Source organism: Rhinatrema bivittatum, chromosome 1, assembly GCF_901001135.1.
Source record: "Rhinatrema bivittatum chromosome 1, aRhiBiv1.1, whole genome shotgun sequence".
NCBI classification, from domain to species: domain Eukaryota; kingdom Metazoa; phylum Chordata; class Amphibia; order Gymnophiona; family Rhinatrematidae; genus Rhinatrema; species Rhinatrema bivittatum.
In genome coordinates, this window is record NC_042615.1 from 264,436,259 (window position 1) to 264,457,928 (window position 21,670).

Consider the following 21,670-nt stretch of genomic DNA (forward strand, 5'->3'; position numbering starts at 1 on the left):
CGGAGCGGACTCCGCCCCGACTTAGCTATTGCTCGCGAAAAGGGACTTTTTGTATGTGATCCCTTTGGAAAATGACCCCCTTAGTTGGAAAAGTCACTTATCCAGCTACGTTTTTAGACAGATAATTCAGGGGTGGGAAATGGGCAGATTGGGGAGCAGTTGAGTTAGCTGGATATTCAGAGTTAGTTGGAAAACATATCTGCCTAATTCTGGTCATGCCGCAGGCCTGTCCTAAACATAGTTGGATAAACTAATCCAGGTAACTTTAAGATACCCGGGTATATTCAGCGGTGCATTGGCACTGCTGAATATCCTGGCTAAGTTTGCTGGATAATTTGTCCGGCTAACTTGCCAAGCTGCACAGCGACTGAATATGGACTCCCATTGGTTTTCTAGAACTGTGACGTAAGACAGTTTCCATTATGGCTTAGTCTGTTAATAAAAGTTAAGAAAGAAGTAATACCCCAGAAAACTCAAATGGTTTGATAAATAGTAATATATATGTAGGACCTTGTAAATAATGCAGCGTGGTTATCTTAAGCCAGGCTACACAACACGGGTCCAAATTTAATATGTTTTTACATTTTTTTAAATTTTTTTATCACAATGCATTTAAAACAAAAAGTCAAGGACCAAAATTGTCATTACAATGATGCCGAATAAATTACATAGGACCCACAAAAAGTCAATTGGCTACTTAGACGAAAACTCTGTCACTCAAAAGAGAAAAACACTTAGCGGTATGTTGCCATTGCAACCCTGACATGATGCAGTGTCTCGTCGTTGACTGCTTCAGGGGTCAATAGCAAGTTCTTTATTGAGTCTCACATGCCAATTCCATTTAGTTACTGGTTAAGGTCCTTCCACTCACTTCAAAAGTCACTGAAAAAAATGAGGAAAAAGCCGCTATAGTTAAAGGGAAACGGAAATGATGTCAGTGTTGATGTATACCCACAAATTGCTTGTATCAGAAAAATCAAGATTTAAACAGTCAGATGAGAGAATATCAATCCAATTGTTCATTTAATCCTGAAGGAGACATAGTATTCAAGGTGAAAATCCAAAATTGCTTTGAAGTGTGTTATCTCTCTTAAATTAAATCAGTTTTCAATGCCTGCAAGTTTTCTTGAAAATTAGCCCACAAAAGTTATCCACACAAAGTTGCACCCGCTATTTTTGCATGGAGGAAAGTTTTCAGGGAAATTTACACATGCGCTTTTTAAAATCAGAAAATATGCACATAAATGCAAACCCCAGCCAGACTCAGCCGCCCTGGAACACCTCTCCCTACTGTGCATAAAACTGCTCACTTACAAGGTGTACGCATGTAATGTTTCACTCATATTGACTGGACATTTTCAACAGGGCAATTTCTGTGGGTCAGGCACTGCTTTACCTACAGAAGTTCCTTTGAAAATTACCCTCCCTAGGGATATGGCCTCACATGCTATTTGATTATACAGTATATTCTACTTCTTTCCACTTACAGTGAACATGCTAATTGCTAAATATGATTTCTCAAATGTATCCTGTTTTCTTCACATTTTTCTCTTTGCTCATAATGGACACTTTGAAGCAATTTCTGCTGTGAGCATTTCTGGAGCTGCTTTTTGGGAAAGACCAAGCTCGGAGCTCCTGGGCAGAGCTGGCAAATAACTTAGTCAGGGCAGCAGCAGCAGCGGCACAGATTTTAATTTCTTAGTAAAATATTACATTTCTTGTCTTCAGATTACTTTGAATAAACAGGATAAAGAAACTGAAAGCAGCATTTTTGTGCGTACCAAATTTTTCAACGGCCGCCTGCCACTCTGAGCTGCTGCCACCTCACATGATAACCACACCTTTCGGATGTAACCAGTTGGGTGCGTGGATGAGCCAATCATAACATAACCTCAATTGTTCAGTTACCGTTAGGAGACAAATTAGATAATAGCACATACTGTACTGTGGCTGGTGGCGTGAACCTTAGGGATGGATGCTCTCCACTTCACTGAATTTTATTTTTGTTTGCTCAAGTGAGTCGGTATTTGCCGTTTTTAATACACTTGCATTTATTCGACAGATGGATAAAAAAGACGTCTCTGAAGACAAGGAGGATATAGAGGGAAATCTGCTGCGCCCGGCTGGGGTGGCTCTAAGAGGAGCTCATCTCATCATGAGAGTTTACAGAGCTGAAGACTTACCCCAAAGTATGTATTTCCATATCAAGACTTATCCAGAGAAGGGCATAGCTTTTGTTGTCATTGGGGCATGGTACGGGACCTCTAGGCCTAACTTTCAAATCTTTCCGTGGTAGAGCATTTGCGTACATAAGTGGATGCGTGGAGATTAATGCTAGTATCATAAACCAAAAAACAAATCGGAAACCGATCCAGTTGGCTGTATTAGAGTGAAAAGAATAGGAATCGGATGATCACATGAAGCCCTTTATTATGTGCCCGACTCTGGCCGAGTTTCGCTCGTAGAGCTGCCTCAGGGGCAATTCAATTGGCAGGGTTTAAACAATGCCTGCTGGGCTGCTGTCACAGTACGTTCCGCAGGAATTAATTTAATACTGCATGTGATTCAGTGACAGTGTATATGTGACAGCAGCCCAGCAGGCATTGTTTAAACCCTGCCAATTGAATTGCCCCTGAGGCAGCTCTACGAGCGAAACTCGGCCAGAGTCGGGCACATAATAAAGGGCTTCATGTGATCATCCGATTCCTATTCTTTTCACTCTAATAGTATCATAAACCATACAGTTTATAAAATACTGCATATTTCTCCTTTGAAAGTAAATTAGTATGTTTCTAATGCAAAAATATACAAACATTCTCTTTCTATTTTATAAACATATGCATGTATATTTTATATATGAAATAATTGTGACACTGTGTGGACAAACATTCAGAATTAAACACGGTGGTATGCATTTTTAAAATGCTTTGAATCAGCAGTTCGCTGATATCTCCACCAGTTCACACAGTCCACTCCAGTTCATCTAGACCGTCTAGCACTTCGTCCTGATCCCCAACCAGTTTACGCAGACCTCTTGCCCAAAAAAACACCGATTTCACTTGCACGAGTCAATCAGAGGTGTAAAAGTGAATGAATGAATAAGTTCGGTAATGCTGATGCACATAAAGGTGAATTTTAAAAGCCTGACATGTGCATTAATTAGGGGATGCATGAATATGCCAGGTTTGCATGTGCCGAGCGGATTTTAAAAGCTGCCGAGATACGCACGTATATCCTAGAGTGCACACATCTAGGAAGTTTTCAAAAATAGGGTGGGGCGTGGTCTGGATGGGGCATGGACATTTCGGCGTGTGAACCTGAGAATGTGCACGTAAATACTTACGCGATCCGGTGCACGCCGAGGCCCCCTGCTGTGTAGCTCTACTTCTGCTTTGGATGATGTGTAAGTAAAAAATAAAGAAAACGAGGCAGATCTGTGGGGTTTTAGGGTCGGGGATAACTGGGGTAAGTAAAATCTATTAAACTAGAGCAGTTTGGAAGACCTATCTCTTAACTGGGTGAACTGGGGACGAACTGGTAAAACTGGGAGTGGAGTCGATGCACGCCCTTTTTAAAATCCTGCGACTTTTGCGGTAGAAGCTGCATATGTGCGCCTGTGCACGTGCCCACTTAAAATTTGGTGCACATGTGTGCGCGGGCATGTATGTGCACATGTTATAAAATAGCTGCGTCCCTGTGCGTGGGCTGATGTACACGTGTGGGTCCGCATGCTGATTTGAAAGTAACCCATCATATATTTTATAAAATAGCAACTACCATGCGCACTTCTGAACCCTACCCTGGAACGCCGCAGACCATCCTCTTTTTCCCTGTTAAAACGTATGCATGAAGCAAAAAACATGTGCATACTATTGATGTTTCTAAAATAGCATATCCACGCGTATATCCTACTTTTGCATGCATATGCTATTTTTATACATTGAGCCCCTTTGAAAATTCACTCTAAGATTGATTTTTCTGCCCACTGCTTGTGTGAACTGACTGCTCTTCCCATCCCTCTTCCCCTCCTCCACAGAAAGAATCCAAAACCATTTTTTTGTTGAGCTCAGGTGCCGCTCCGTCATCTTTATTCTTTGTACCTTAACATTCGACCATTCCCATGCTGTCTGTGTGACTAACTTTCTAATCAAATTTTCCAAAAGCCTTAAAAATATATAATAATACCTTCTGCAAGCATTTAACTATCTCTCTGGCTACCAAACTGTTAAATATAACTGATAAACTGACCGTTAATTACTAAGGGGGTTATTTTCCAACTCGCGTTATGGCCTTTTCACATGCGAAAAACACCTTAATGCATGCGAAAAGCACCATAACGCATGGTACGATGCTAATTTTTAAAAGGGGAGGAGTTGGGGGGCGGGATTTTTGGAAAAGTGGGCTGGCTTCGCACTTTGTGAAGTCATATCGCACAGTTTTAATGCCGAAAATAACTACACCTTTTTCATTGGCGTTAAGCTGTGTGATATGCCCGTAACGCAAATTGCGATTTTTCACCCTCCCAATTCTGTGGCATTCCTCCCGATCTTTACATCTCTCCCTCGCCACTCATGCAATGGATCTTAAAACCCTCTGTGCCTCTTTCACTGAAGCAAAATTATTCCTCTTTCCTTCTTTCCACACTATCAATTTAGCAGGATACGTGAGAACGAATGTTCCTTTTAGCCATTTCCTTGCACGTAGCTGAGAACTCCCTTTTTTTCTTGGATACTGAAATAAAAGGACTTTATTATTCTGATATTTCAGATCGCTGAGTTTGTAGAATTTCCGCCTTATGAGTGAAGTTTAAAAATCTCGCTATCACCACACATGATCTGGTATGGTTTTCTGATCGTGGGCCCAGCTGATGTGCCGTTTCAATCACCACTTGGCCTCTCAACTCAAACATTAACAAAGCAAGTGCAGTTGCTTACCTATAACAGGTGTTCTCCTAGGCTACAGGATGTTAGTCCTCACAGATGGGTGATATCATCAGATGGAGCTTTGACTGGCACACTGAGCATGCCTACCATGCCATTATCCGCATTTCAATGCAAGATCCCCTTCAGTCTCGTAACATAGAAAAATACGAGCGAAAAAAATATAATAACAAAACGAAGGAGAAAACCCAACTCTGCGGGGTGGCGGGCAGGTTTCCTGAGGACTAACATCCTGCTGTCCTAGGAGAACACCTGCTACAGGTAAGCAACTGCAGAGGAATGGGTGTGGGAACACTTGGCGTTTTTGAGAGCAGAATCCACTACCACAGATTGGTGGGGGAGATGGTGTTTCTCAAAACCTAAGGCCTGTTGCACCAGGTAAATGGCATCTGCCTTCCTGTTCATTGGAAAAATTGATATCGAGTGTTCCCACATCCTAAGGAGAAGATCCTTAAATATATCGTAGATACGAACAGCCACTATCTCCTTAGGTGCATTGACAAACTGGACTACTTCTGGCATCTTACGTCTTGCATCCTCCTCATTTAGGAGTTGGAAGGGAATGGCTTCGGCCATGGCCTTCACAAACCCCGTGAAAGAGATCGTAGGGGCCCTCCTCCTCTCTTAGGTCCTTTGGAGGCCTGCATGGGTGAGGCCTGTCCAGACTTTTCGGTCTGGGCACCAAGGGACCTGAGGGCACCAATGGCACTGAGGGGACCAGTGGCATCGGTGGCAGGGAGGGTGCCGATGGCACGGGATGCCCGATGGCCTAGGCACAGGTTTGGGGAACTGTGGCCTCAGGACCAAAGCACTGGATGGCACTGGCGGTCTTTTCATGTCTTCCTCCTCCTCGGACCAAATGATGGGAATCGCTCCCTTGGAGGGTATTGGTGGCCATTGGGGAACCGATGGTCTCTTGGGTACAGGCTGCATCTGAAGGGTGCCAAATAGGATGTCCAGATGCTTGAGCAGGGGTGACAATAGAGATGGTGTGGGCTCCAGCACCGGTATGGGGGCCGGTGCCAGGGGCCTCCTCACCACGGGACCTCTTCGGTGGCGGCACAGCAGCTGCTGGTGCCACACTGGAGCTGGAGCTGAGTGCCAATGGCAACTGGTGGCGATGCTTTCGGGGTTTCCCACTGTGCCCAGTCTGGTCCTTCCCCAGCATGAGGAAGCGGATGAAACCAATGTCTGAGAGAGCACCGATAGCGGCGAGAACCGATCGCTTGCTCTCCAATCCTTGGAAGTAGCTGTTGGGGGTGTAGAGATAGTCAGCATATCGAGCAGTTCCCCCCACCCCTGGGTGTCGAGGACTTCAAAGCTGGCGTAGATGGAGTGGATCTTTTGGGGCCAAAAAGCTTCTCCATTTTGTCAAGATGAGCACGACGGCCCTTGGGGGTCATCTGATCACACAGCTGACACCCTTGGATGTCATGCGATGCCGCCAGGCATAGGATGCAAACCTCATGCTGGTCCGTGATGGACATGGTCCATGGGCATTGGGGGCAATGGCGAAAACCGGACGACGCCATGAAAATGAGTCGGCGAGCGGATGATGGTCGGCGGTCACCTAGAAGCAAGCCACTGGGATTCGATTGCGGAAAAGGTTGAATGGTAAAAATAACCTACCGTGCCAAAGGGACACCATCTGGAGGAAGGGGGATGCATGAGGAACGGGAGAAAAAATCCTTAAAAGCTGGAAAAAAAGGGCACAGGACTCCAAACACCGTGAGGTAATTACACCATTGAAAAAAGAGACTGAAGGGGGACCTCGCGTGGACACATGGATAGTGGCATGCTGGGCATGCTCAGTGTGCCAGTCAAACAAGCTTCTAGAAACTTAGACAAATGTTTTCCGTGTTGGGCTCCATCTGATGATGTCACCCATCTGTGAGGACTACCATTCTGCTCGTCCTAGGAGAATTTGGTGATCATGTCTCGAGTATCTCAGGAAGCTTCTTGTCTGTTGTATTTTCAGGGAAACCCACAAGATGCAAGTTATTCTTCCGTGACATATTTTCTAGGTTCTCTAACTTTGTGTCTTTATCATTTAAGGATTTCTCCATTGTCATGAGCTTAGCTTGCATCGCGATGAGCTCACCTTCATTATTTATTTATTTAGAATTTTTATATACCGACATTCTCGATACAAAATATCAAATCAAATCGGTTATGGCATAATCACGCTTCAGTGGTATCAATCCAGGTATTAAAAGCATCGATTGAGTCCTTGTATTTTCCAAGAGATAGATTCAAATTTCCATTCCAGTGCCTGTACTGTGGCACCTTAGTTAATGCCGTATAACTTGCTCGCTTAGGCTACACACATCTGTAGTGCCGCACGCATACACCATCTTAGGCACAGGTATCTTTCTCTTCCCTCTTTCTTTTTTAGCAGATTTGGTCATTGGTCATTTCTTTCCTCTCGACCAAGTGATGGTAATGAGGGCCTTTACCTCACCAGCCTTTCCCACATGTAGTTGTGGCACTGGAGCCCAGCAAACTCACATTCATTGCATCACGTGACCCCCCCTATCTGGCTAACTTTAAGATAGTTGGATATGAATAGATAGGCTAAGTAAGCCAGATAAGTTTATCTAGCTAACTAGCCGGGCTGCACAGAGGCTGAATATGGACCTCGTTATTTCTATAGCTGATGTAATCGGACAATCCGATAGTAATTGTCTAATGATCATGCACTCATTACTGGACTGCCTCTTTTCTGTTTCTTAGTTCATTTTTACCTCCATTCCTTTTTTCTAGTTGTCTGGTACCTGGACTTTCTGCTTTTTTCAAAGTGCTAGGCCCTTGACTCTCATTTTCTAGGCCTTGCCCTCTCCCCATAGTCATATCTTTCATCAAAGACCCTCTTCTTCAGAGAGGCAGTGTGTTAATATACTATAGTATCACTTTTACTGTGATTTGCTACCATATTCTTACAGTGACACCATTGTCTTAATTTTAGCTTGTCTCCTTTTTCTCATACTTCTCTGTCTCTAAGCTGTCCCTTTCTTATTGTATCTCTTTAATTTGCATTAAGCATTTGTTATATGCTTGCCCTGGCATAGCTGCATTTGCAATATCAATGCATTAGAACAATAAAATAAAATAAGAATAACTAATATCTGAAATTAATGATGCAGTTGTGTGATGTGCATTTTTTGAGCTTGTAAATTTTAGTGCTATTTTGCAGGGAAATAAAAGTATTAAGATTTCTTTTATAGAGTTGTCTGGTTTTAGCTCATTGATTGGCCAGTTGCATGAGAAATCGTTAAGTGTGTAAATTAAACTCATATATAGGGACCTTTTGTTTTCAGTTTTTATTTTATTTTGCCTGGGAATTTCAATGTTAGAACAAAAAAAGAAGTCGGTGTGAAAATGACTTTTCCATTGATTTTTCCCTGTGTGTTATGTGATAGTTATTTTTCCACTATTTTTGTTATAACATTGAAATTCCCAGGCAAAATAAAATAAAACCCGAAAATGAATCTCACAACTCATACAGGACCTTCTTACTAATCTTGGATTGAGAGATGCTCAGAAGGGGATTTCCTACACCGAGAGTAGCCGAAATCTATCGATTTCATTCTGGAGCAGAGGGATATACAAAGAGGGTTCCCTATCTCCTAATATCTTAAGAAAATATTAAGAAGTAAAGCCATGTCTGGAGAGTATTCCCTATTGTGCTATATTTAGTGCATGTTGTTAAAGAGCCTGAAGTGCATACACCTATGGCATGCAGTGTTTTGCATGAGTTCTCTACAATATAACTCAACAGTTAGAAGAGATGATATGCTTCTCTGAATTCCTGTTACAGTGGATGATGCTGTCTTGGACAATGTGAAACAGATCTTTGGCTTTGACAGCAACAAGAAAAACCTGGTGGACCCTTTTGTGGAAATTAGCTTTGCTGGCAAAATGGTAAGAGTAAGAAAAAATATATATAATAAACTAATTTGTAAATGTTTCCAAGCTACACCTCCATAACCAGTGCATCAGTTTTCATAAATGAGATATTAAAAAAAACCATGATACCTACATTCCTGCCTCTATTCGGGCAGCTATGATCTTTGATCTTTGAATTTAAATTGAAAAAGGAATGCTTGCAGCATCAAACATTATCTGTTTGGATGAAAAGGTAGTAATTATAGGGCAACTTCATGAATATTGTGGATGGTGTGGAATTTCAATTGTTTGAACCAGGTTAAGCAAAATGGGGCGGATTTTAAGAGCCCTGCTCGCGTAAATCCGCCCGGATTTACGAGAGCAGGGCCCTGCGCGCCGGTAAGCCTATTTTACATAGGCCTACCGGCGCGCGCAGACCCCGGGACTCGCGTACGTCCCGGGGTTTTCGGAGGGGGGCGTGTCGGGGGGGCGGGCCCGGTCGTCGCGGCGTTTCGGGGCGTGTTGGGAGCGTTTTGGGGGCGGGTACGGGGCGTGGCTACGGCCCGGGGCGGTCCGGGGGCGTGGCCGCGCCCTCCGTACCCGCCCCCAGGTCGCGGCCCGGCACGCAGGAGGCCCGCTGGCGCGCGGGGATTTACGTCTCCCTCCGGGAGGCGTAAATCCCCCGACAAAGGTAAGGGGGGGGTTTAGACAGGGCCGGGCAGGTGGGTTAGGTAGGGGAAGGGAGGGGAAGGTGAGGGGAGGGCAAAGGAAAGTTCCCTCCGAGGCCGCTCCGATTTCGGAGCGGCCTTGGAGGGAACGGGTTAGGCAGCGCGGCTCGGCGCGCGCCGGCTATACAAAATCAATAGCCTTGCGCGCGCCGATCCAGGGATTTTAGTGGATACGCGCGGCTCCGCGCGTATCTACTAAAATCCAGCGTACTTTTGCTTGAGTCTGATGCGCAAGCAAAAGTAGGCTGATCGCGCTTCTTTTAAAATCTACCCCAATGTGTTTAGACATGGAATTTATTGTTCTTTGCTGAAACCTTCTTGCAATTAAATTTGCATGTCAAAATTCAAGGTATAGACTCTTGTGTACATAGCATTGAAACACAACAGAGGCCAATAGGCTAGTTTAATACAACAAATGTGACATTCTCATTTGCATAATGACATCCTTCTCTTTGTATCTGGATGAAACGTTTCATGCTCAAGAACCTTCTATTTTCATTGCCAGGGAACGGGATTAAATATTATAAAGCCATTTTTCCTGGCTAGTTCTCTTATATACTTACCTCTGCCTGCTTTTCTTGTATTACTTTACTTAATTGCCTCCTGTTATTGGCATTGTTTCCTTTTCCAATCGTTTGTTCTGTTGTTTTTCTTGGCTCTCCAAGAATTCTAAGAAATAAAGTGGATTAATCTGGTAACCATACTGCTTTATCCAAGGGTCCTAAAGCAGTCAACGTTAGTAATAAATAGACTCTCCAGGGACAAAGTATATCTCTTCCCCTTAGAAAATCCAGTTTATTGTTTAGCCAAGTAGAGGTGCCTTTCTGGCTGGGAAGTAAATTATGGATCCAAGCAGGTAGCGTGTAAAGGTAACAGAAAGAGGGGTGCCCTGGTCTTAAGGGTATCCATACAGGCAATTTTTAGCTGACCGACCTGTAAGCAACTTAGATATTTAAGTAGTGGAGTTCATATGTAAAGCTAGTTCTGTTTTTGAGATTATGCAGTCTTATATTATAGTATTTCCTTAAGAAAAGCAGAAGAAGGGGGTTGAAATTTAGCATTTGATCACTCTTTTCTTCATTATGTCTAGCCATACTTTTGACCATAGATAAAGAGTTAAACTGCCAGTAGTTCATTTATACAATACTTCCTGCCTCAGGTCTTTCCACTGAGAATGTATAAAACATATTTCAAGTATTTCAAGTATACAGTAACCGTTATCATCTGCATCAGTGTTTTGATATTTCTTGTGGAAAATCCATTAAAATGTCACCTCATAATAGTTTACCAAAAACATGTCATTTCCAACTATGGATCTTTCAGTTAATCCTTCAGAGCTCAAAAAAGGGGGGAGTCTCTATTTGCATTCAAAATTGCTTATCACACCACGACACATGAGGATAATATTTTGTTTTATAAATTTCATGTAAAATCCCCACTGCATTGTGCAGTGACTTACAGAAAGGGCTCCCTCTCTTTCTCTAACAGAAACAGCCTTTTATTTAAAAAAAAAAAAAAAAAAAAGAAATTGTCTAGTTTAGTAATTTCTGCTTTGGGCATTTAGTGGTGCTGTTGTACTAAAAAGACTGAAATACAAAAAACAGTAGTGATATTTAGAAGATAGGCTAAGATATGTTCATGACTGATCAGCGATTTAAAAATATTTGTATAGATTTATGACATATTTATAGGACAGTTTTCAAAGGCTTTATATGGGTAAGTCCGTGTCTACCCCTGAAATAATGCTTTTTGAAACTTGTCCCCCTCAGGATGGATAAAAGCCTGGTGTTTCACAGCAGGTGTAAAGTACGCAAGAACAAGCTAATCTTCCGGCCCCTGCTGGCTCCCATCAAAGGAAGACTTTGTGGGAAGTTTTCCTTTGATAATGAGCCTGCAGGGATTTGCAAAGATCACCACTTTTTTTTGTTTGTTTTTTTAAAGTTCCCCTTCCCCCAGCGCATAGATTTATCTGTAAAGTACAACTGCCTTCTCTAAGTTTGAGTATGAGCTGTGAAACAGAAGTCCAATGCAGAACTCTGGTAGTTGGGTGCTAGAGAAAATTGGATTCTCTGCAGGTTCTGGTACCTTTCATTAGACTAAAGGAATTATAAAAATGTTGTTCATAAGCTTTTAAGATCACATCTGTCCATTCTTCAGATGGCCTCCAAAAGTGATGGCGAAACCTTTCAGTGACGTGGGTGTGCCCAGAGTGAGGTGGCAATGCTGTAAGAGCTCTGCTGGCCTAGCAGCTCTCCCTTTTCCTTCTTCCCATCCTCCATCTTTTCCATTCTTGGATCCTTCCTCTTTCTTTCTTCCCCATAGTCTCTTTTTTTTTTTTCCATTACCTCTGGGTAAACCTCCATCACTTCTCAATTCAGGCTCTCCTGCGGGGGGAGAGAGGTATTTACAGAAAAGAGGGTAAAACATGACCTCAAACAGCAGCCTTCTCACTTTTACCAGGGTTCTTCGAGATGAAATTTTGGCTGCAGTTTTTTGCACTTATATAGAGGAGAACAAATCCAATATATCTCCTGTGCGCTTGCTGCTTCTGAGCATGCAATTATTAGGACACTCGGTAACAACAAAAAAATTCTACACAGAAAGCAATTGCAACAAAATTGTGAGTTTTTACTGAAGCAATCAGATAAGAAAAATAATCTTTATTTATTTATTTATTTATTTATTTATTTATTTAAATTCTTTTAATATACCGATGCTCAAGAACCAAGTCTTATCGTACCGGTTTACAATAAACACATTATATATAAGTATGCGAGGATTAACACAACCAGTTTTATAAAATATAATTCAGAACACTGTACTAGTACTGGATTATTTAAACCTGCAATCATATATTGTTACTGAGCTTAGTTTCTTGGACCTGTAAGTACCAGGGCAATTTGTGTGTGTGTGTGAGTGTGAGACAGGTTTTTGCAGGTGCAATCCCTTGCTTCCTGCAGGACTAAAACGTCAAACAGCAGGAGGTGGGCAGTTGCACAGTCTTGCAACTTGCTTGCTTCTCAATAAACGCCAGGGAACCTTTTTTAAACAAATAATAACAGGGGTAGAAAATTAACTCTGGAAATGGCTTCCACAGCAGTCTTCTGCTTGCCAGCTGAGCGACTAACTCACAGGCAGGCAAGGACCTTGCTTTTGTTACTATATATAAGGGGGAATTCACAGTAAGGGTTATACCTGCAATATTACCTACTCCTGGGGGAATTCTTCGCAAAAAAATTTAAAAATTTGCACAAAAAATCTTAAATTCTGCAAAATTCTGCAAACTTTATATTGGTCAAAATAACACAATTTACATGACAGTTTTTAAGTAATTACATTTTAACAGAAAAAAGTTATTACTCAGAGATGCAGAATTTTAAATATTTTGAGCAGAATTTCCCTAGAAATTCACTGTAAGATTATCCCTTCCACTCGCTCTCCCTGTTCCCCTGGTTACTTTGCCCTCTCAGGCCCCAACTCCTCCACCTGCCAGTATCTCTCCCCTCCACCTCCACCTCTAGCTCAACCCCTTCCACTCTATGGCCAGTCCCAGAGTTTGACCCTATTCTCAGTACTGTCCCTCACACAGGCTCCCTCTGTCCCTCCTTCTCTCACACACATGCTCCCTCTCTCTAATACACATACACATACCTTCATACAGGCTCCCTCACTCTCTCGCATACACACATCCCCTTATACAGGGCCCTCTCTCTTGCATACACACCCACACAAGCTCCCTTTCTCTCTCACATATACACCCTCACACAGGCTACCTATGTCTCTCTCTCATGCACCCCTTCACACAGGCTCTGTCCCACACATACACAATCCCTTCACACAGGCTAGCACCCTCACATACACATGATCCGTTTTTCATACACATGAGCTCCCAATCTCTCACACACATACACACTCCTTCACGATCTCCTCATATAGGCTCCCTCTCTTTGGCACACACACTCAAGCATCCCTGCCCCGCTCTCTCACCTCCCATGCTCTCTCTCACACCCTTCTACTCATCCCCCTGCTCTCAACCCCTCTCTCACCCTCCCCGCCCCTCCCCTCTATCACACCCCTCTCCCTGCTCTCTTACCTTCCCCTCCTCTCTCTCACACCGCTCCCCCTGCTCTCTCACCAACCCCTCCCCACCCCTCCTCTCCTCTCTCACAGCCCCTCTCCTCCCCCACACCCCCTCCTCTCTCACAGCCCCTCCCCTCCCCTCTCCTCTCTTACAGCCCCTCCCCCACACCCCTCCCCTTTCCTCTCCTCTCTCACACCCCCTCCCCTTTCTCACCCCCTTCTCCTTTTCTTTCCTCTCTCACACCCCCTCCCCTTTCTCACACTCTTCTCCTCTCCTCTCACACACACACATATTTACTCTCACCAGGGCCTTCATCTTCACCGTGAGCACACTCCATTCATGGCACATGGGGGCATTCATCTTCGCTGTGAATGGCGCCGGGGCCTTCATCTTCGCATGCTCCATTCTTGGCATGCCGGGGTCTCCTCTGTCATTTTCTGCACAGAAAATGGCAATTCTGCGTTGGGGGGGGGGGGGGGATTCTGCGCAAATTCTGTGCTCCACAGTAGCGCAGAATTCCCCCAGGACTAGTATCTCCTCATTCCCTTCATCTTTCTTCTTTACAGTCTCTATTGCTATCCTCCATCTTTTTTTTCCACTATAACCTCTCTACCCTGAGGCCTCTCTTTGTTCCCTCTCTCTCTCTCTCTCCTGTAGTCTCAGTGCATTCTTTCTTCTCTTTCTGGTTTTGCTCCATCTCTCCCCCAGCTCTCCCTTCCCTTTTTTTCTCCCTCCCTCTCCCCCAGTTTTGCCTTGCATATACCCCCTGTTGGAGTAGCAGTAGTCCATTCCAGGTGCTCTGGATGCCTCTACTGGCTCAGCTTAGTAAAAGATCTCCATTTTCATAATTTGCATTTTTTAATTTTGTGCACTGGTACTTCCTGCTAAGCAGCATGGGACGTGCTGGCATGAGATATTCAAACTGGAGATCTTATACCAACAGACTCACTAGTGTTGCTCTGACCTTCTGGGAGGGAGAGGGGAGAGAGAGACTATGGCTCACTTGGAGGTTTGAATGCTATAGATTTGCTATCACTTCTTTCATATTGAATAGTGTCAGCTATGCATAATTCTTATGACGATCCAATAAAAAGGTATCACTACCAGTATCCTGTTAAAATGTAAATGAAAGGAAGTAAGAGTACTCTTTTTCTCTCTCTCACTTTTAAAAGTTGAATGTCAAGATCATACATCTGTGTAGTGGAGAAGCTGAGTAAATTGCAACATGCCTGAGGTTGTTGACCTTAGGTGTGAAATGTCTATATATTTATTCTCACTGTATTTTCCATATACATACATTTACTTTCATATTCTTACCACATTTGGCATGTCTGGGTAACTGCCCTCCCCACCAGGGAGGGCTGGAGGGAAGTTACCTCTGAGACGTACTATCAGTGCTGCTCCTTGGTACCCAAAGAAGCTGCAGTACTAGCAGGGATTTTGTCACAACCCTGGTTTACTGATGGCATATCAGGAGTACTATGTAGATTTTAATTGACAGTTTAGCCAGCAATATTTTCATCTTTCATATATATCATAAAACAATAGTATGGTAATTTTTTTTATTTTTAGCTTTGTAGTAAGATCATGGAGAAGAATGCAAATCCTCAGTGGAATCAAAGCATCACTTTACCAGTCAGGGTAAGGAGACTCCTTAATGTTTTCTCATATCTCCGATTACTTTCAGCCATTTTAATGTCCTAATGGGAATTCTTTTCTTCTGTTACTAGTTTCCATCCATGTGTGAAAAAATGAGAATCCGATTAATTGACTGGTAAGTTTAAGGCAAGATTAGTGGAAGCAATTGCACTTGACAGGTTGTGCATTAAACAGGCAACAGGACACAACTATTTCATTTTGATGGAAGAAATTTAAACCTGTTTCCAAGAAGATTGATCTAAGATTGAAGAAGCCAACAAGATCCATCATTGTATCTTTTTCATCCAATCACTGCATTCAGTCCATGAACAATGTAGCACAAACCAAATGTGTTTTCAGCAGCATGAAATTATGGGACATTACTCATAGTCTAACAAAAATCATATTGCCTTTTTATGGTTCCCAAACTAGTATGTTATAGGGTAAAATTTCAAAAGATTATTTACGATCTATGTGTGCAAAATAAGGAGTTATGTACATGGGTAGCGTGGCAGAATGTGCTTAAGTGGATTTTCAGCGGACCTAACAAGCAAAATGTTGTCCAAATAAAATGAGGTGTTCTGGGAGCATTGTAGAGGTGTATATTAGATGCATGTCTGTACTTTACATTTCCAGAAAGTATGCATATGGACAGCGCTCTGCTAATATTCCTAACTTTACACCCTCACTTTTTCCCCTAAGTGCGCATTTGTATATTTAGCCATGTATATTTTTCTACAAATATTTTGCATGTATATTTAGCCCAGTTTTCAAATTCAATTTAGGGAGGAGACTTGTGTTTGAAAATTAGTTTGTTTTTTTGCAGGCTTAAAGTACATTCATGGCTTTGCAGTTAAGTGCCCTATTGTATATAGCACCAGAAAAATATGTATGTGGACACTTCTCTCATATATGATATATAATACCTTTGGCAGAGGAGAGAGGGTCAATGAAAATCATTATTTTCCAACTGCAGTTTGTCAGAGTGAGGGAAATTGTAACTCAGGAGTCCTGCCTCACATACTTCGAACCCTAGGTCGATAAAAAAATCAACAACCTAACTTTCAGTGGATTAGATAAACTCACAATAAGTGCATGTCAAGGAAAATTTTGGTCACTGATAATCTCAACTGTTAAAAGTCCTCCCTCCCTACCCCTCTAACAACCCTCCCCAGAGGTTGCTCTTCTAATATAGTCTTGCTGGGGTACATAATTGGTAAAAGATAATTAGCTTATTTTTTTTTTTTTATCAGATTAAAGAATTTCTCTATTGAATCAAATGAACAAGATCACTATTATTCAATGTAAGGAGCCTTTATCTTGAAGCAAACCATCTGGAAGTTTAGGGCTTGACCCATTTGTTCACAACTTTCCTCAATGAAAATGGAGTTAGCTCATCTTAAAGCTGAATTAGCTACAATAAAAAAGGAATTAGCAACGTCCAAGGAAGCCTCACCCACTTTACAGCATTCAGGAATCTCACCCCCCCCCTCGTGAAGATTCAGAAACCCAGAAACAAAGGGTTTACAGTTGGCTCAGGTAGGATAAGACCTGGTACCCAAAGTCACCCATTCTTCACAATAGTACAGCCCAGATGCATTCCTCCACTTGCTCAGAGCATCCAGAAACCGAAGAATAAATGGATTACAGTGGGTTCTGGTAGGATAAGACCTGTGATGCAGAGACAACCACTCTCTCATGTGACACAAGTAGAAAATGACTTCTCTGTGTTGGAAAATGAAGAAGCTCTAGCAATGGAGACTGATGTGAGATCAGAAAGAAAAAAAAGAAATCCAATGTGCACAGAAATTCTATACCACAACAAAAAACCATAGGGAGATTTAGTCATCAGAGGCATTAATTTGAGAACTTGTTTCAAGGGGAATACTATTAGTTAAATGCCTTCCAGGATCCTCAGCTGGTAGAAATGCTAATCAGATAGTCAGTGCAATCAGTGAAGAAAGTAATCTCTCTGAAGTTAACCTTATCATCCATTTTGGAACCAATGACTTTGATAGAAACAACCTCCAAGCCATACAGAGAGATTTCCAAACTCTGGGGAAGCAGATTAAACATGAAGACTATTGCCTTTTCAGAAATGTTACTTGTTCATGGTAAAGGGAAGGAGAGGCTAAGCCATATAAATAATTTCAATGCATGGCTGAAAACCTGGTGTAAGGAAAAAAAGGTTTGGATATACCGGGGGCTGGGGCCATGTATAGAACAGTAAGAGGCTCTTTATAAGTGACATTGAGGAAGGGACAGAAGGTAAAGTTTGTCTATTTGTGGATGATACTAAGATTTTCAGCAGATTGGACATGCCTGAAGGAGTAGAGAGAATGAAAAATGATTTAAGAAAGCTAGAAGAGTGGTCAGAGATTTGGCAGCTGGGATTCAATGCCAAGAAGTGCAGACTCATGCATCTGGGATGCGGTAATCCAAAAGAGCTGTATGTGATGGGGGTGAAAGACTGATGTGCACAGACCTAGAGAGGGATCTTGGGATAATTGTGTCTTGGGATCTGAAGATGGCGAAGCAATGTGACAAGGTGATAGCTAAAGCCAGAAGAATCCTGGGCTGCATAGAGAGGAATAACCAGTAAGAAAAAGGAGGTGATGGTGCCCTTGAACAGGTCCCTGGTGAGGCCTCACCTGGAGTATTATGTTCAGTTCTGAGACCCGTATCTCAAAACGGATAGAGACAGGATGGAAGCAGTCCAGAGAAGGACAATGAAAATGGTATGGGGCCTGTATCGGATGACCTATAAGGACAGGCTAAAGGATCCTAATATGTATCCCCTGGAAAAGAGGATGTGCAGGGGAGATATGATACAAACCTTCAGATACCTAAAATGATGTATGGACTTTGAACCTTTTCCATTGGCAAGAAAACAATAGAACTAGGGGTCACGAAATTAAACTCCAGGGGGAACAATTCAGAACCAATGTCAGGAAATTTTTCTTCACGAAGAGGGTGGTGGAGGTCTAGAATGCACTTCCATAGGAGGTGGTGAAGAAGAAAACAGTCAAAGAATTCAAAGGGGTATGGGATAAACACTGTAGATCTCTAAGAGTACAGAAATGAGATAAGCGTGCTGGGGGGTAACTTGCTGGTACGGTGGGTTCTACCCTTAGCAGAAGGCATGGGGATTATTACCCTTTGATGCTTTGATGCTTTTAATGCAACTGCGACATTGCTCTTTCTAAGACAGCAGGGGAAAAGGAAATGGATTCAGATGACAACCAAGGGCTCCGACTTCCATGGTTTGGGATACTAATACACAGATATAAGGGAAAAAGCACAGGATTGCTTCTACGGCCAAGACTATTAGCAAAGCATGTCAAGCAGCCCTGACTGATGCACGTCGTGAAAGATATTACCATGGGAAGCTTGCTGGGCAGATGGACCATTGGTGCTTTTCTGCCGTCATTTCTATGTTTCTATATTCTGTGGCTGTGATTCCTTACCTGAGGAAGGGAAGATGAATGCACTGTTCATTGTAAAAAAAAAAAATAAATAAAAGTAGACCATTCACCCTGCTGACCAGTGAGATTTTGTAATCTTCATGGAAGGAATGAGAACTATCATAAGTAGAAGGGATTAATTCTTGTATTCATGAGGAGGTTTTTATTCAGTTATCTACAGAGAGAAAAAGGTAGGGAGGATGACTAACTTGAAAGTGAGGCTTTCCTCATCAAGATGAAGGTGAGTTGAGAGATCTGAAGGAGAGTTTTACTACCTGTTTTATTACAGTCCACAGCTCTTCACGATCTTGAACAACTTTTTCTCACACCTCCTTTGAAAATGGCTGATAGAAGATTAATAGTGTGGCACATGTATAGGGGTAGAATTGTGCTGTTATAAAACAGCAAGAGAGGAGCCTAGATGGAGAATTAACCATACTTCTTTCTTAGTTTTGCAGAGCACAGCTAAACAAGTTCCGTATGTGGCAATTTGAGCTCTTTCAAACGGCAGTCTCTCAGAGAGGCTTGAAAGGGCAGAGGGCCTGCAGAGTGATTACTTACAAAACAGTTACCAGTCAGTGAATTAGCTGAGGAGAGCACTTCAACATGGCATGCAGATTTTAAAATGTAAACAAAAATGCAGTAAGATATTCCCTACATCAGTAGAATCACTTCAACAATTAAAGAAGGGAAATCAATCTCCCTTCCCCTCTGCTGCTCTTGCTATGTTACTGCTGCTCTTGGTCATTGCTTTTTTTTTTTTTTTTTAATTCTCCTTCTGGGAGCCCCAAGAATATAAATTGTGTTTTTCAAAATATCACCTTATGCTAAACTGAAAGTTTCTGCTGTCCGTCTCAGCTAAAATGTTCCCGAGGGTAACTTTTGAAACTTTGCAGTAGTTAGGCAGACATGCCAGTCAACAGGATTCTTCTGCATCCAGCTGGGAGAGTTTATGAAGGCTGCATAAGGGACAGAGGCAATACAGGAGAGATGGGGGAATACATTTAAAAGAAAATTGAAATGACTAAGTCATTGTAATGAGGGTGGGCAGGCTAGATGATCTTTTTTCTGCTGTCACGTTTCTACATTTCTAACTAGGGAGGGAGATGCAGTGATACTTGAGTAAACGATAGAAAAAGGATTCCTGCAATTTAAGTAAGAGGACTGCCGAAGGATTTGACTTGCACCATCGAACTGGGAATTTGATAGGGTCAAAATGCAGGGTACATACTCTCACAGTGTAAGGATTCTTCCTACTATTGCATAATTAAGTGACAAGGAATGACAAAGTATATGTTTATGTGGAGTGTCAATAGTTTTAGGTGGTTTGTGAGGCACAAGGATAAAGGCCAAGTATCTTCAGCTACCCTGGAGGTGCCAATATTCCAGAAGTGCTAATATCCCATTACAATGTACAGCCTTGAGCGCCTTATTGCTATTATAAATGTATTGTTTTAAAATAATTCTTTTATAGTGTTTGATTCTATCCTGTATTGGGATATTAACAGGCCTTATAAAACTCATAAGTGCTTAAAATTTGGAACCTGGTTTCACTCCAGGTCCAACAGGAGCTGCTGCTGGCCTGGGCCCAGGAGAAGAAACCATTGTGGGTCCTTGCCAGGAGAAGAAACCATTGTGGGGGTGGGACATAGAGAAGAGAAGGACAAGGGAAAGGGGAGAGATTGGGCAGAGGGAAGGAAAAGAGCCTAAACAGGATAATGGGAGGGAAGTGGGGAGGGAGACAAAAAGTAATATAACAAAGAAACTAGACAAAAAAGGCAAAATAGATAACTCTCTATCCCAAATATGTACAAAACAAAAAGAACAAAGTAGGCAAAAGAACCCCATAAACCAAAAACTAATCAAAGAAAAAAAGCAAAAAATAAAATAATAGAGAAAATAACAAAAGCAAAATAGCAAAAAAAGAGGACATTTTTTCGCCTTACTTTCTCTATATTTTGATCGACACCCGAGTTTTCTAAATATTTTTTCACCTTTGCATATTGGTATTTGTGAAATTTGCAGCAGTCAACAACATCCCAAGCATTTTTATTTTTTTTTAACTTTGTTACTAGTTTATATACTTAAACATGATTGAGACTGCTCTTGTTTTACTATGATACCCTGACACAAATTTATATATATTTTTTTAAATCAAATTTACTTTAGGGATCGCCTAAGTCACAATGATACAGTTGGCACTGCGTACCTGTGTATGTCTAAAATCTCAGCACCTGGAGGGGAACTTGAAGGTAAGTTAATGAAGGGATGTATGCTTTGCATAACACATGTCATTAGTTGTAGTGGTGATTTTGGTGAAGGATTAACAAACTATCCTTTACTAAAATTCTGACTGTGCTGGTGGTTTTCCATCCCATTTTTGTCTACACTGGTGTTTTTTTTTCATTGTATTCTTTTGTAGCCCCTTTTCTGGTTTTATCTGGGGTAACAGGGCTCACACTCTGTCCCAGAGCCAAGTCCCAGCAGACAGTCACAAAGTATATACAACCCCAGGGTGTAGGTTCTCCAATAGGAGGGGAGGATACACTTCCAGGGCCCAAGGCACAGAGGGCACCTTTTCTCTGGGTGTACTGATGGTTAACCATGTGTAGGTGCAGAATAAACAGGTTGGAGATTCTAGCTGGGTGCTCCAAATTTAAACAATACTGTAGGTCTTCCAGAGCAATCAACTGGCAAAAAACATACTTGATTCTGGTTACATCCATGTCCAAAACAAATTTTCAAAATGCTTCTCCATCTGTAAACATGTCCCTCAGCAATGAGTCCCGAGATGCTTTTACCCTCCAGAGGTTGGAATGATAAGAATTCCAGGGGGTATCTGGAGTGGTAGGATCCCTTCCCCAGCAGTACCTGAGGTCAAATGTACATCCAGGTCTCCAAAGAAACAGTCCTCGCCCTATCTCCAAGGGTGAA

At 42.3% G+C, this 21,670-nt stretch overlaps 1 protein-coding gene across 4 annotated transcripts in view; it reads left to right on the top strand.

Annotated features, from left to right (window-relative positions):
• The window catches only part of DYSF (dysferlin), a 731,032-nt gene that overhangs the window by 139,356 nt on the left and 570,006 nt on the right, over positions 1-21,670 (top strand). For all 4 annotated transcript variants that reach the window (XM_029594483.1, XM_029594497.1, XM_029594488.1 and 1 more), the window contains exons 12-16: positions 2,063-2,189; positions 8,758-8,861; positions 15,207-15,275; positions 15,365-15,408; positions 20,906-20,988. In XM_029594483.1, the coding sequence (XP_029450343.1) occupies positions 2,063-2,189; positions 8,758-8,861; positions 15,207-15,275; positions 15,365-15,408; positions 20,906-20,988 (427 nt within the window). The remainder of the gene's footprint in view (positions 1-2,062; positions 2,190-8,757; positions 8,862-15,206; positions 15,276-15,364; positions 15,409-20,905; positions 20,989-21,670) is intronic.